The following is a 15,759-nucleotide window of genomic DNA, read 5'->3' on the forward strand; positions in this document are numbered from 1 at the left end:
CCACCCAACCGCTTAAACTAAAAATAGCCGGCGGTATACATATTCTGAGTTGGTATACATAGATTATTCACGGTTATATACATATCATACATCCACCGGCTATTTTTAGTTTAAGCGGTTGGGTGGGCGGCTACTCAAAAGAAGGTTAAGAGATCAACTTACCAAGCATGCTTAGAGACTCTGTTCAATGAGATAGTCACCCAGCCTTTCAACAATCATATTACACTGACCAGGAGTCATCGGTTCGTCATATATTCCAATGATCAAAGCCTGGTTAGTTTTCTTAACGGTGATGCCACCGGGACCCTGAAAATACGGAGGACAAAGTCAGGTTGACAAATTATAGAATCCCAAACGTTGCCACGAGGGGACTTCATCACATAATCTGAACTAAATTTCAGTAACTCGTGCGAAGATCCACACCACTTCGATGGCCTTTGTTCAGAAATAATTAAGAAAACAAATGTATGTTCTCCAACAATTCAAACGGGATATGAGATGATCGCACAAGTTCAACATGGCATCGCATCAGCAGAGGTCCTGAGTTCAACTCTCGCCTTCACTCATTAACGAGATGACTTTTCACATGTTTGAGCTATGAAAAAGGAGTCAGGCCCACACATGAGGGGCGTGCTGAGACATAATTAAGTAAATAAAAAGTTTACTCTCACTAGTCGCTTAAGCTTTTTAGATGAGACGGCCACACAATTCAACAACCTTTATTCAACTTGCAAGTTGCAATGCAATAGTAGGAAACAAGGGTCACGTACCTTCTTGCCGCGTATAACAGCCCCTGCCTCCCCTTGAATCACCATATACTTTGTTCCCCCAAGATATAAACCAGTTGGAGCAAGTGTACCAGGTTCAGCAAAGTCATTCATTATGGCTGTTATCTCTTCAGGTTTAAACTGCCACAAAAAGAACCCCGTTAATGACAAGCTCAGCAAGTTCGTTCCTATTCAGTGCAACTCTTCCTTGCTTACAACAAACCTTCGCCCACAGGAATGGCGTTGGGCAGTTCAGTAAATGAGGAAATTTATTAATTAAAGCATCAAGAAGACGCATGAATTACAAGATATGGCAATTGAGAATACAAACAATAACTGGTTGGATGAAGTCGAGAACTAATGAGGTCCAGAAGATACCAGTACTGTCATTAGAGGAAGATATCAAGTTCTACCAAGTCATTGCAGAGATCAACGTGGAACTTTTATCAGCCATCCTGTGCATGCTGACAGCAAACTGCATCACGCTAGCAGCCTGCTGGGGACACTCTCAATGGCTGGCCACGACTACTCAGACTAGTTGTTTAAGGTTATATGAGCTAGGAAATTCTATGAGCAGGTCATTGCCGCAACAAAAGTGCCGAGCACTTGACAAATGTGATGGCTAGACCCTGCGAGCAATTTTTGGCAATGCTAAAACCTCCCTGAGCACTCGAGGCACCACTTCTAGAGTCGTGTAGTTCTATTTGCGACCATGGCTTCCATTTGGCCTTATAAGCAACGGCCTGTTGGCCTAAAAATGCAGCTGTGAAATGATGTTGGCACTATGCGAGACACTTGCGAGGACAATATTTGGCAATGCCATGAGATACTTGTAGGCATTATATGAACCGACACACACCAGTCAAAGACTCAAGCAGCTCCCTACTCCGGCAAGGCATCAGTCACAAACACCATGACAAGAACAAGCCAATGTCAAGCTTGAGGATTGAACTATGTGCGCACAACCGACGTTCAGTGCAAGGTACGGACGAGCATATCGTTATCTTCCCGGGACGCGCACGTAAATGATATCAGCATTACGAGATTCGCTATAAGAATATGCTAACTAGTCAAGGTTGAAGCCTTGACATGAAACAAGAGCCATAACTGAAGCTAATCCTTTTTCTCAAAAACTATTTTCAAAACATTGCTAGGTTGTACGTTAGAATAGTTCTTTGATTAGTTTTTGAATATAGTTGTTTTAAGTAAAAAAAAATTCCTACTCACAAAATTGAAAACTTTTTTACCAGTGAAATGCATGTCCAAACACAACTCCAACTTCCAACTACCATTTTTCATTCAACTTCAAATCCTATGCTTTTCTTTTTCAAATAACTCAATTCATGCCCAAAGCCTGCTATGTTCGCAACTATCCAAAATGAAGTAATAGAAGCAACTCAGAGGCGGAGCCAGTATTAAACCAAAGGTTCCGCACACTCGGTAGCTTAGGCTCAAACCCTACATTTTTATGAAAAGAAATCATTTAATGTGTCAGAGTGATGTGTCACAAGTTGATTGGAAAAAGGACTGACGATTCGCTTATATGGACTTGAACGATCCTCCCCTTGAATTAGTTTTTGGGGTTGAGTTAGGTCCAGTGACATATCTTTACAATAAGCATAAATTATCTATCCAGAACTCAAGTAAGCAAAACAGATAATGATTCAAGACCCAGAAACTAAAAATACTAGCTCTACCTCTAGGTGTCGTGCTACATCTGAAATTCAAGATTTTGACCAAGGTGGAGCAAGGAGTGGACGATGAAGTGGGTTGAGAACCATGAGGTCTCACGTTCAAATCCCAGCAAAAAAACACTAGGTGAGCTCTTCCTATCTGTTCTAGCCTTGATGGATAAAGTTATTTGATAACTATTGTTGGTATGGAGGTGGCAGATATCACGTGAAATTAGTCGAGATGCGCGAAAGTTGGCCCGGACATCACGATTATCCAAAAAAGAAAAGTGAATAACAACAATATACCCGGTGTATTCCCTCAAAGTGGGGTTTGGGGAGGTGGGGTTTAGGAAAGGCAGAGTGTACGCAATTCATACAACTACCTTAAACGTGATGTAGAAAGGTTGTTTTGATAAATCCGCAGCTCAATTCAAAAGCAGACTAGAAAAAGACGTAATATAAGGACAAGACTTCCACAAAATAATACTACAATCAATCTACCTGAAAAAACAAACAACACCAAAACTTCAAGAACAAGACACTACAAGCGTAGCACCACAACTACTAGAAGGGAAAGAAAAAGTGAACCTAAGGGTGTAGCCTAGTGGTCGATGAAGTAGAACCATGAGGTCTCAGGTTCACATCACCAAAACTCCAAGAATAAAACACTACAAACGAAGCACCACGACTACTAGAAGGAAAGAAAAAGTGAACCTAAGGGTATAGTCTAGTGGTCGATGAAGTAGAACCACGAGGTCTCAAGTTCAAATCTCAGCACGAAACACTAGGTGATTCCCTCCTATATGTTCTAGCCTTTGGGATCGTTTGGTAGGAGGGATAAACGATAACTAATCCCAAAATTAATTTAAAAATGAACTTATCCCACGTTTGATCCCTATGTTGTTCGGACTCTTCAACAATGTCAGTGGGTGTATGTCGAATTCTCCAAAAGTAGTATATTTTTAGAGTATCACAACACTGGTGCAGCATCAAAAAGTGAAGAGTTTGCGCAACTTAGGTTGGGATAAAATTCATGCGATAACTCATCTTGTAGTGTTACTTTTATCCCTTACTGAGTGTGAGATAACTAATCCTGAGATAAGCTATCCCGAAATAACTTATTTCCTAATCCCAAAATAACTTATTTTCCAACCAAACAACCCTAAGTGGATAAAGTTACCTTATCCCGAAATAACTTATTTTCCAACTAAACAATCCCTTAGTGAATAAAGTTACCTTACAATTAGTCAGATACACCAAAGCTAACTCAGACAACACGATTACCAAAAAAAGTAAAAAGTATAAGATAAAAATAAGAAGTTGGTATAGAAGTAAAACCTGAGGGAAAGTAGCAGATTGAGCCCAAACAGAACCATCTTGACCAATGATAGCAGCAGAAGTGAGATGATTACCTTCAATCTCACACATCAAATGATCATCCACATATGTTTGCCACGACATTTTTTTTATTCCTTCTTTACCAAGATCTGTGTAAAATGGAGAGGATTTTTTTGGCTGATAATAATATAATATTGATAAAAGAGTAGTTTTTTGTTTCTAGAAGTTGCGTTGATTTTAAGCTGCCCAACTACTGTGTGATGACTACACTGTTTACTTGCCAAAAATATTTGAAAATCTATGTTTAAACGATAGCTCAATGGTGAAATTCGGACAGCTAATGACATAAATCTATTCTATACCGTCCGATTGTGGTGGAACGATAAGTAGTATGTCGAGCAGCCCGATGCACTAATGCACGGTGTCTTGAGAAGGCCCAGCTAATGACATAAGTCAATTATTCTATTCGGTCCGATTGTCGTGGAATGATAAGTAGTATGTCGAGCAGCCCGATGCACTAATGCGCGATGTCTTGGAAAGGGCCCTATCATAATGGTGTCTAAAGCTATCGCTATACGCGGTGTCTTGGGAAGGACCCTAATGACATAAGTCAATAATTCTATTCGGTGCGGTTGTGGTGGAACGATAAGTAGTATGTCGAGCAGCCCGATGCACTAATGCGAGGTGTCTTGGAAAGGGCCCTATCATAACGGTGTCTAAAGCTATCGCTATGCGCGGTGTCTTGGGAAGGACCCCAATGACATAAGTCAATTATTCTATTTGGTCCGGTTATGGTGGAACAATAAGTATTATGTCGAGTAGCCCAATGCACTATGCGTGGTGTCTTGGAAAGGACCCCACCGCAAGGGTGTTTAAAGCTATCGCTATGCACGGTGTCTTGGGAAGGGCCCCACCACAAGGATGTCTAAAGCTATCGCTATACGCTGTGTCTTGGGAAGGGCCCCGCCATAAGGATGGTGTCTAAAGTTATCGCTATGCACGATTTCTTAGGAAGGGCCCCACCACAAAAATGTCTAAAGCTATTGCTATACATCGTGTCTTAGGGGGGGCCCACCATAAGGATGGTGTCTAGAGCTTTCGCTCTGCATGGCGTCTTGGGAAGGGCCCTACCACAAGTATGTCTAAAGCTATCGCTATGCGCGGTGTCTTGGGAAGAGCCCCACCATAAAGATAGTGTCTAAAGCTATCGCTATGCGCGGTGTCTTGAAAAGGGCCCCACCACAAGGATGTATTGTACGCAGTCTTATCTTGCATTTCTTCCAAAGCCTTGAATTGCATTTCTGTCAGGAGCCGTTTCCAACGCTTGAACCGGTAACCTCCTGATCACATGACAGCAACTTTACTGATTACCCCAACGCTCTCCTTCAACTTAACAACTTAATTTATTTGCACTTGATGTTCTTATCAATTTACGCCAATTTTTTTAAGCTGCTTGCACTTGATGTTTATATCAATTTTGTAATATGAGATTTTTATGTAAAAATTTACTTGCCCTTGATGTTCATGTCGATCTAAATAATAAATGTTCGATCACGACAACGATCATCTTTTTTAAAGATCGTAATTACATAGATAACTGCTACTCTCTTTACGGTCAAGTAATTTTTATTTTTCTTTATTTTCTTCTAAAGGCTTTAAGGCGAACGTATGATGAAAAGACGACCTCACTTTCTTTGATGTCAATGAGAATTCGAGTATCTCACCAACTTTAGTTTCTTTACATCTGCTTGAACTTTAATAGGCGAGTTACTCGATATCTGTACTGATTTGCCTAAATATTGATAAGCGAGTTACTTGATACTTGTGCTGATGAAAGATAACAGGAACCAAATAGTCGAGATGTGAGTGAACTAACTCGGACGCCGCTTAAAAAGTTTTAGGAAGGTACATTCAACTTCAAGTTGGATCACAAAAAAATGCACTTCAATGTTGATAGAAGAGAAATTTCTTGTAAAAGTAGCAAGCAAAACTCCCCACATTTCAACTTTGACAGAAATATTAAAACAACTCATGCAATCTATACAGTTGTAAGCTGAGGCTGCAACTGCAGCACGTCGAGAATTCACACAATCATCCCCCAGAAAAAAATAAAAAAGCACATTTGATCTTTACGGCATTCTTTGTTCCGCGATTGTCACTGCACAACACCAAACGAAACAGTCAGGGGAACTTTCAAAGTCGATCAGTTGAAACAACACGATTTCAGCAGCATCATGGGTAGCAAATTCATTGGAAAAAGAAGAATAACTATTGAGTTTGGTGGTATTTACATAACTTTGTAGATGTACATGTCCATGTGTCAGTTGGCATCTTGAAAGAGCAGCTAGAAAGAAGTCGGAGGAAGAAAGGATGATCGTTCAAGGGGAGACTTCACAATCAGTTCTTTCTACTCTAAAAAAAGGGCAGCCCGGTTGCATTAAAGCTCCCGCTACGCTCAGGGTCCGGGGAAGGGGCCCACCGCAAGGGTACATTGTACGCAGTCTTACCTTGCCTTTCTGTCGGAGGCTGTTTCCAAGGCTTGAACCCGTGACCTCCTGGTCACATGGCAACAACTTTACCAGTTATTCCAAGGCTCCCCCTTCTCCCCTTCTGGTTCTTTCTACTCTATATTCCCTAAAGGTGGTCGTCAAGGTTCCTTTATCCCTCCCCGTTATGAGTGTTTCCGGGTGTTGAGGAAGAACCGAGGGAAGGTAAGGAATCAAACTAGCTAAATAACAAGCAAACAAGAAGGTATCTAATGGCTTTGATGACACTCGTTCCATATCTAGACACCAGGCGATGTGAAAGTGAGGGACAATTGAACATTTTCACTGGATCTTGTTTAGCCTACAACTCGTAAAGATGTTTGTATCGCACAACTTCATATTATGCTAGGTTTTACATGGAACATTCTTTCCTTCAAACAAGGATAAAATCTACGAGCAACATCAAATTGAACTGATAACTGGTGCAAGCATACTAGATAACGAAGCAGATTACAGCACCCGCTTTAGAGGGGGCTGGACTAAGAAGGCCATCTCTTCAAAACCAAGACGCACAAACAATTGGGACAAAGCTATAAGCTCTTCACAGAAGTATGCAATTACATAGCACCAGAAGTTCTTTACAAAGATGTCTATCACGTTTCATCATAATCGGCCAATGAAAAATAGCATCTAAATATTTTATCAAAATCAGCTCATATGTCAAACATACAGACGATGAGTTCCTGGTCCCAGATACTTAGCCATAATACTCACAAGAAAGAACTAGAAAATGACCTCGTCAAAGAGCCATTTCAGCCTGCAAAGCAGCAAGTTCATCCTCTTCTGTTTTGCTATGCTGTGCGGCAGGGCGCACTTGTTGCCTACCAGCAGGCACATGAATAGGTGCAGAAGGGGCGGTAGTAGCAGGCTGAAGGAGTTGTTCTTCCAACTCAGCTTCTTCCAGTTCTTCCAGTTCTGCCTCTAACTCATCCTGCAAAAATAGATACAAATTATTGTCGAGAAACAGAAAGGGAGGTATTATAAAAACAAAGAATGTCCAAGTAGATACATCATCGATATCAGCAGCTGAGCCAATTGGTGTAGATAATGCTTCCTGAATCATCTTCATGTTCTCAGTCTGCTCGTTGATTTCATCCATTGTTTTGTCAACATCGTCAATATTCCTGAACAGAAGAACTCGTTAATATCAGCCAAGAAATCTCCGTTTAACAAACGACACCCAATCATAACAAAAATAAGAATTTAATTTCTACCATATATTTAGTTTGACCTTGATATGAAAAAATCTGGCTAACACGAAGAAAAACTATGTTGCTCGGCCTCTTAAAAAATGACAATGGGTGTGTGTCGGATACTCCCAAAGTAGTGTATTTTTGGAGAATCCGACATGGGTGCGGCATTGAAAGTGAAGAGCCCGCGCAACTTTTAGAAGGAAAACACTGTCTAGATGCAGGAGATATCACGAAACTGTAATCATATTTTTGTGTAGAAAGTTTGATGGTACCTCTACTAATAAATACTAATAACTGGACAAAAACAGTATTACAGAATTTAAGCCACTATTAAAACGGCATTGACCCGTTACGGTTATGGTTCAAGCCTCTCTACCAAGTCGATTGTGACATAGAAAACCACAAGGAAATATGATGCTTTGATATGATATCCAGTATCCACCAAAGGCCTGGATTGGAGACCTCTTATATATCATTTGAACATTTAGTGTTGTAGGACTAGGAAAAAAGTCTTTCGCTAAACTAGAGAGAACTAAAGATACTGCAGCAAGATAGTGCATATATAACTTACGTTGCCTTCTGCATGGCTTTCATTGCAGCTGCTCCAGTTCTCAAAGCGTCAACGGTTTCTGTTGTGGCTTTTGCACCTTCTAGCAGTATCATCTGAAACCCAAATCCAAGAAAAATGAATTCAGCCTATGCTTATTGTGAAATTATGACACAAGGTTACGAGACCTAGCAACACATTAAGAGCACCTGATCATGGATACGCAATTGGAAATTTCCAAGCTGTTCGACTTGCTGTTCATAGAGCCTTTTCCTTTTCAAACATTGTATTGCAGCTGAAAATAGAACAAAAGGTTCATTCAAAACGTTGCCGAAAAGAAGTTAAAAAGACGGCAAAACCATAATGAGTCAAAATATATAAATGCGAATACAAAGACATCAAATCATAATATTCACTTCTATGTTCTCAAAGTATTAAGGAATATATGCGTGAGCCACATAGATAAAAAGCTTACTCTATCCAAATTAATTTCCTCTATCGTAATCAGGAGAAACCAAACCATCTTTTTTTTTTCCGTCCTTATGTGGTGAAAATCATATGGTAAAGCAAAAACACAACAGGTTTTCCGGACTTTAACCAGATCAGCCAAGATTTAAAGACTATTGCAATTTGCAAAGCAAGTACATCTGAGCTTCTATGGCATCGAGGACAAAAATGCCAAATAACAGACCAGCAATAAAGCCCAAAAACGGATAGTAATTTCACTTGTGTTTTTCAGCTGAAACTCAATTTGACATAGGCTGTTTATTTGCGTGAATTTGTTAAGAAGGAACTTTTTAACTTACATTGATGTTTCAATTGTTAAACTTCCACGTACACAATATATAACCTATATCATCTAACACAAAATATGAAGTTAAAACAGCATTACATGAGTCCTGAGATGATGCAAATATATCTCAATCCAACAGTTTACCCACACAAGTAAGAAAAGATTCTTCTAGTAGCGAGTCCCATTCTTAAGTGCTATAATAAAGTAAATCGAGAAAAATCAGGACTCTTAATACAACTGCAGAAATATTAATGTAAACATATTCCGACCAAGGGAACTATATATAAGAAAATAAGCCCCTTCAGACAAATGATTTTAGGACATCATACCCCTTTTATTTTTTGCTCTAGTGAATTCCTTCGCTTTTCCAACCTCAGCAGCAGCCTTCTTCAATAAAACGCTCTCCTTTTTCTCAAGCATCTCAAGCGTCTGCACCGCATAACAAAATGTCAAACTGAAGCTCTTTGAATTAGCTTGATAATATTTGACACAACTAATTACTTCGACGGACACAATACACGAATAAATGAAGGTCTTCGAAAAGACTTGAGCACAAGTACGACGTAATGAATCTGGATAAGTGTTTGTTATTTGGCGAACTTGGGGACAGGAAAGAGGTAATCAGTTTCTTCACCGAACAAGAATTAAAATGTGAAAATTATATAAGATAAAGCGCCTGTTTATCAGAGCTCTGTCAATAAAATGGACAACCTTTTCCGCAGTTAGATTAAGAGAATAAGATGAATCTTTAACTTTCTACCAAGCTGATGAGGAAAGAGAAGCCCCTTGGAACAAATTATATATTCTATTAGTTAGTCGTGTGGCAAAATCGTATTGGCAGTTTCGGCCATATTTGCCTTTAAACTGGAGATATGACAAACATTGTGCAAAACTCTATAAGGAAAGACAGCCATTGGAAATTTGACACTGAACTTGGACATAGAAATGGACAAAAGAAACAGTAATCGGATTCCCCCCAAAGTCCATACAATGCCTCCAAACATAAATAGTGTCCCGAAAACATATACAGCAGCATACCCAGTAATTCCACCAGTGGGGTCTGGGGACGGTAGGATGTACACAAACCTTACCCCTATCTTTGTGGGGAGGTAATTAAGCGAAAGATGGACAACTTTAGTTTACTGAGGACATGACCCTAGATAGGAAGGTTTGGAGGTCATTGATCAGGATAGAAGGTTAGTAGGTAGTCGAATGTTGTCGCACTTCAGCCGTCACAATTAGCAAACAAAAAACCTTTTAATTAGAATCAAACTTAGACTTACGAATTGACCAAGGAAACGTAATATTAATACCCTAGAGTCCATATGATGCCTCCCAACCATGTTTTTTTCCTTTCTCTTGTTTACCATCAGAAAGTTTCGATCTTTACATCCCAGCCATGAATTTAGTTGACCCCAAAAAGATATTTCGTCAACCACACTTCGATCACAAACTCGGATGCTTATATTAATCTTTTAGTCTCAAAAAGAAAAAGAAGTCGACTATCTAACTGATCTCAATTCCAAACTAGTTACAGTTGGCTATATAAATCATCTATATCGATTCCATTACATTCATTCCGTTCTATAGAAGCATATACAAGTAAATTTCAAAGAAAGCAGCTAAGCAGGATCATACCTCATTTAACTTGTCTAGTGTTTCTAGAGCATTCGTTTCTTGTTTGGGTTTTCCAAGCAATCGCTTAAACATTTTCGATTGTGAACAGGAGTTGATTGCAGCAAAAATCTTCGAAGTTCAAACCACCAAACAATCAATCAACTATCCCTCAATCCCGAATCAATTGGGTCCCAAAAGAACTTCAAAATTATACAATTCCTACAACGAAAAATCGGAAATTCCACACCCATTAGCTAAAATAATCAATCTACAAAAATGAGTCAGCACAATCTTCAAAGTTCAATCAATCAACTACCCCTCAATCCCAAATCAATTGGGTCCAACAAAAAACTTAAAAATAATTAAAATTATACAATTCCTGGAACAAAAGAACGAAAACTTCACACCCATTAACTGAAATAATCAATCAGCAAAATGTTCAAAGTTCGATCAATCAACTATCCCTCAACCAAGAATCAATTGGGTGCATAAAGAACTTCAAAATAATCAAAATTATACAATAACTACAACAAAAATTGGAAACTTCACACCCGTTAGCAAACATAATCAAAAGTATACAATTCATGCAACAAAATTTCATAATTTTCACACCCATTAGCGAAAATAATCAAAACTATAGAATTTATGCAACAAGAATCGAAACTTTCACATCCAATAGCTAAGACAATCAATCTACCAAACGGGTCATCAAAGTCTTCAAATCAATCAACTACCCCTCAATCAAGAATCAATTTTTTTAATAACCGTGGTGTCCAGGCCAACTTTCGCGCACCTCGACTAAATCTACGGGATACTTGCCACCTCCCACCAGCAAAGATATCTGGTAACTCTATCCACCAAAGCTAGGACATATTGAAAGAATCACAAGTTTTTTTTTTGTCTCTTCTGGGATTTGAACATGACAGGTTCAATCAAGAATCAATTGGATCCAACAAAAACATCAAAACAACCAAAATTATACAATTACTACAACAAAAAATCAAAACTTTTCATACCCAATAACTGAAACAATCAATCTACAAAATGGGTATTACCAAACTTGAATTCATATGAAAATATCTACAGCTTTTTTCAATGATCCAACAATTTTATCTGCTTTTTTCGGTGCATTGACAGTAAAAAGGTCAAAACTTTAACACCCCTTAGCTAAAATAATCAAAAAAATTATACAATTACTGCTAACAAAAGATCTAAACTTTAACACCCATTAGCTAAAATAATCAAAATATACAATTCATGCAACAAAAAGTCAAAAATTTCACACCCAATAACTGAAAAAATCAATCTATAAAATGGGTATTACGAATCTTGAATTCAAATGAAAAAAAATCTACAATTTTTTTCTATAATTCCAACAATTTTAGCTGTTTTTTTTGTTTCATTGGAAGTAAAATATATTGACTGACCTGGGGAAATTTTGAAGTGTTAAAGAGTAAATTGATCGATGATGAATTTGACTTTGAAGTATATTAATAATTGATTATAGAAATTTGATTTTGTATGGAAATTGCAAGTTGAGACCTTTGGAAAAATACAAGAAGATTCCTTGTGTGGAGGAACTTCTATCTCACACACAAATAATAGGATTAATCTTTTTATTAAATTGGAATAGGATTTGATATTTACTATTAATTTTATTTATGTTTAAATCTTAATGCATAAGTTTTCATTTGTATATTATAATAATTGAAATAAGTGTGCATTTTATTGAAGAAGTTTTAAAAGTAAATATACGAACTAATGAATTTTTATTGAAGGGGTTTTAAAAGTAAATATACGAATTAATAGAAAATGATTAACATGACTTATATATGCATAAAAGTTATTTTTAATAATATAAAAATAGTATGTATAATTTTTCGTCAAAGAGGATTCGAATGAATTTTTAGAGATAGGATTGGACATAAAACACTGAAAATCAAATTATCGAACCAAATTAAAAAAATTGGTAATTAATATTCAATAATTCGGTATTTGATATGGTAGTTGGAAGTAAAATTTCAATATTTTGATATTCGAGATTGGATTTGGTACAAGATATTAATATCATTTAGTATTTGATAATTACTATTAATTTTATTTATGTTTAAATCTTAATGCATAAGTTTCCTTTTGGATATTATAATAATTGAAATATGCGTGAATGCAGTGGCAGAATCAAAATTTTTATTAAAAAAAATTTAAAAGTAAATATACGAACTAATGATTTTTTAATGAAGGGGTTTTAAAAGTAAATATACAACTAATAGAAGATGATTAACATGTCCTATATATGCATAAAAGTTATTTTTAATAATATAAAAACAGTATAATTTTCTGTCAAATAAGGTTTGAATGGATCCCTAGAGTTAGGGTTGGACATAAAATATCAAAAATCAAATTATCAAACTGAATTAAAAAATTTGGTAATTGATATTCGGTAATTCGGTATGGTATTTGAGAGTAAAATTTCAACATTTTGATATTCGAGATTGAATTTGGTACGAGATATTAATAGCATTTAGTATTTGGTATTTACCGAATATCGTAATTAATATATATGTGTGTGTATGTGTGTCTAACTAGCCCAATAGACAATAGTAGTAGTAATTCCAAAAATCTCTTAGACCTTAGCTTGATAATATATTCGTAAAAAATAATAAAAAAATACTAAATAGAGTTTCTAATAAATATACTCTTTGAAGTTTAAACGTACATTTGCATATCTCCAACTATAATATGATATTACCAAAACGAAGTTTAATTTACCGATTACCGAATTACCAAACCTATGTTTATAAGTATGGTATGTGGTATCTATGTTCAAATACTGCTTACTGAATTACCGAATTCGAATTTTGAAAATACCGAACCGAATATCAAACGTCCACCCCTACCTAGAGCAAAGATAGCTTTGCTACTACGTGTATGTAGTCCGTATCATTTTAATAAGTAGAGTAAAGAGGTTGTTTTCGATAGACGCTATATGATAGTACCACTACGTAATACTACAACTGATCTATCCAAAGTAATAAAGGTGTCAGATACAACGAGTAACACAACATGAGAGGGTAACGAAAAAAATACTACTAAGACATAATATTTTTTTGATAGACATCCAATTCAAGATAAAATTTAATCTGAAAAAAAATGTATAGTAATAGAGGTATTAGAGACAAAACGAGTAACACGAGATAATAACAGAAGCATACTACCACTACATAATACTACAATGGATCCATTTGAAGTAACAGAGGTACCAGATACAATAATAAGTAACCCGACATGAAATGGCAACGTATATAATGCTACAATAGATCTATCCGAAATAATAAAAATCAATTAAAAATTTTTAAAAAGTACAAAATGTATTTAATTGAAATAATCCCTAATTATCTACCTTTAACTAAATGCACTATCCCAACATTTCAAGTGAATACCTCAATTTATAATAAAATATTGAGAAAATAGCCTGTTACCCTCGAACTATACCTGAAAAAGTTGAGACACACTTTAATTTTAGAGGGGTCCTATTACCCCTAAACTATTTAAAAGTGAATTTATTACCCTCCAGAACACTGACAACCAGACCTTTGGCAAGAGAGTGTGATACACGCGCCCAAAGCATTTTGACACGTGTTTTTTGTTTAAAATTGATTTTTATTTACTTTCTTTTCAATTCTTAATATGTTTTTATCATTTTTCATCAATTTTCACAATTATTTTTTTCATCATTACTTTTTATCTCTTTTTCTTTTCAAACTTTATTATTCCTACTTCTATGCAAATAATTTTTCGACGACCTTGAAGCGCGATATAGTGAACAATATTGAATTTGAAATTTTCATCGATCTTGAAGTCGAAAATAATAAACAACATCGAATTTGAAATTTTTGACAACATTGAAGTGGGAAAAAATGACAATATCAATTATTAAATTTCAACAATATTAAATCCGAAAACAACGAACAATACCAATTTCAAAATTTTCAACGACCTTAATGCCGAAAACAATGAAAAATACCGAATTTAAAATTTTCTATGACCTTAAAATCGGAAACAACTAACAATACTAATTTCAAAATTTTCGACGACCTTGAATTCGGAAACAATGAATAATACGAAATTTAAAATTTTCAATAACCTTAAAGTCGGAAACAATAGAGAATTTTTAAATTTTCGACGACCTTAAAGTCGGAAATAGTGGACAATACCCATTTTAAAATTTACGATGACCTTGAATTTGGAAATAATGGACAATATTGATTTTGAATTTTTTTGAGGATTTTTAAATCCGGAAACAACGAACAATATCAATTTCAAAATTTTCAACGACCTTGAAGCCGGAAACAATGAAAAATACAGAATGTAAAATTTTCGTTGACTTTAAAGTTGGAAACAATAGAGAATTTTAAAATTTTCGACGACCTTAAAGACGGATATAATGGACAATACCCATTTTAAATTTTACGATGACCTTGAATTCAGAAATAATGGACAATATCGATTTTGAGATTTTTTGAGGATTTTTAAATCCGGAAACTACGAACAATACCAATTTCAAAATTTTCAACGATCTTGAAGCCGGAAACAATGAAAAATGCCGAATTTAAAATTTCCAATGACCTTAAAGTCGGAAACAATGAACGATATCAATTTCAAAATTTTCGATGACCTTGAATTCCGAAACAATGAACAATACCGAATTTAAAATTTTCAATAACCTTAAAGTCGGAAACAATGGAGAATTTTAAAATTTTCAAGGACCTTTAAGTCGGAAATAATGGAAAATATCGATTTTAAAAATTCCGACGATCTTGAAATTGGAACCAATGAACAATACCCATTTTAAAATTTTCGACGAATTTGAAGTCGAAATCAATCGATTTTGTTCTTGGAGATGAAGAAAATGATAATTAAAAATGAATAAAGAAAATAAAGAAATATTAAAAATTATTTTTTAAATGAATAAAGAATAATTAAAAATGAATAAAGAAAAAAATATATTAAAAATGTTTTTTTAATCAAAAATTCGGAGTGAAACACACTCTCTTGCCACATCAGCGTCGGGGGTGGGTGGGTGGGGTGGGGTAATAAATCCACTTTTAAATAGTTCAGGGGGTAATAAGACCCCTCTAAAGTTAAGGTGTGTCTCAACTCTTTCGGGTATAGTTCGTGGGGGTAACAAACTATTTTCTCTTAAGGATTAAGAAAGTAAGAAAAGTTTGAAAATAACCTACAAATTTTTTAATTTATACTTTGATCCAATATAAAACCTAATATAA

General features: G+C 35.9%; 2 protein-coding genes across 4 annotated transcripts in view; both read right to left on the minus strand.

Annotated features, from left to right (window-relative positions):
* Window positions 1-4,106, minus strand: part of LOC107871006 (profilin) — an 8,106-nt gene extending 4,000 nt beyond the window's left edge. Inside the window, exons 1-3 of the mRNA NM_001398349.1 lie at window positions 3,779-4,106; window positions 771-908; window positions 163-306 (exon numbers count right to left, since the gene is read on the minus strand). Of these exons, the coding sequence (NP_001385278.1) occupies window positions 172-306; window positions 771-908; window positions 3,779-3,901 (396 nt within the window). The 5' untranslated portion in view covers window positions 3,902-4,106 and the 3' untranslated portion in view covers window positions 163-171. The remainder of the gene's footprint in view (window positions 1-162; window positions 307-770; window positions 909-3,778) is intronic.
* A 1,535-nt stretch (window positions 4,107-5,641) lies between these two features.
* LOC107871007 (vacuolar protein sorting-associated protein 32 homolog 2) lies at window positions 5,642-12,169 on the minus strand. 3 transcript variants are annotated; one of them, XM_016717757.2, is made up of 8 exons: window positions 11,902-12,166; window positions 10,496-10,693; window positions 9,187-9,286; window positions 8,274-8,359; window positions 8,089-8,180; window positions 7,334-7,448; window positions 7,060-7,255; window positions 5,642-5,936 (listed from the first exon to the last, which is right to left on the minus strand). In XM_016717757.2, the coding sequence occupies exons 2-7, from the start codon at window positions 10,565-10,567 to the stop codon at window positions 7,064-7,066; spliced, it is 657 nt and encodes a 218-aa protein (XP_016573243.1). In that variant the 5' UTR covers window positions 10,568-10,693; window positions 11,902-12,166; the 3' UTR covers window positions 5,642-5,936; window positions 7,060-7,063. The 3 variants fall into 3 exon arrangements, with proteins under 3 accessions (XP_016573243.1, XP_016573244.1, XP_016573242.1); XM_016717758.2 differs by having other exon boundaries at window positions 7,039-7,255; window positions 11,902-12,130; XM_016717756.2 differs by having other exon boundaries at window positions 5,642-7,255; window positions 11,902-12,169.
* Between the last annotated feature and the right edge of the window lie 3,590 nt (window positions 12,170-15,759).

The sequence above is a fragment of the Capsicum annuum genome, chromosome 11 (genome assembly GCF_002878395.1).
Source record: "Capsicum annuum cultivar UCD-10X-F1 chromosome 11, UCD10Xv1.1, whole genome shotgun sequence".
In the NCBI taxonomy this organism is placed as follows: domain Eukaryota; kingdom Viridiplantae; phylum Streptophyta; class Magnoliopsida; order Solanales; family Solanaceae; genus Capsicum; species Capsicum annuum.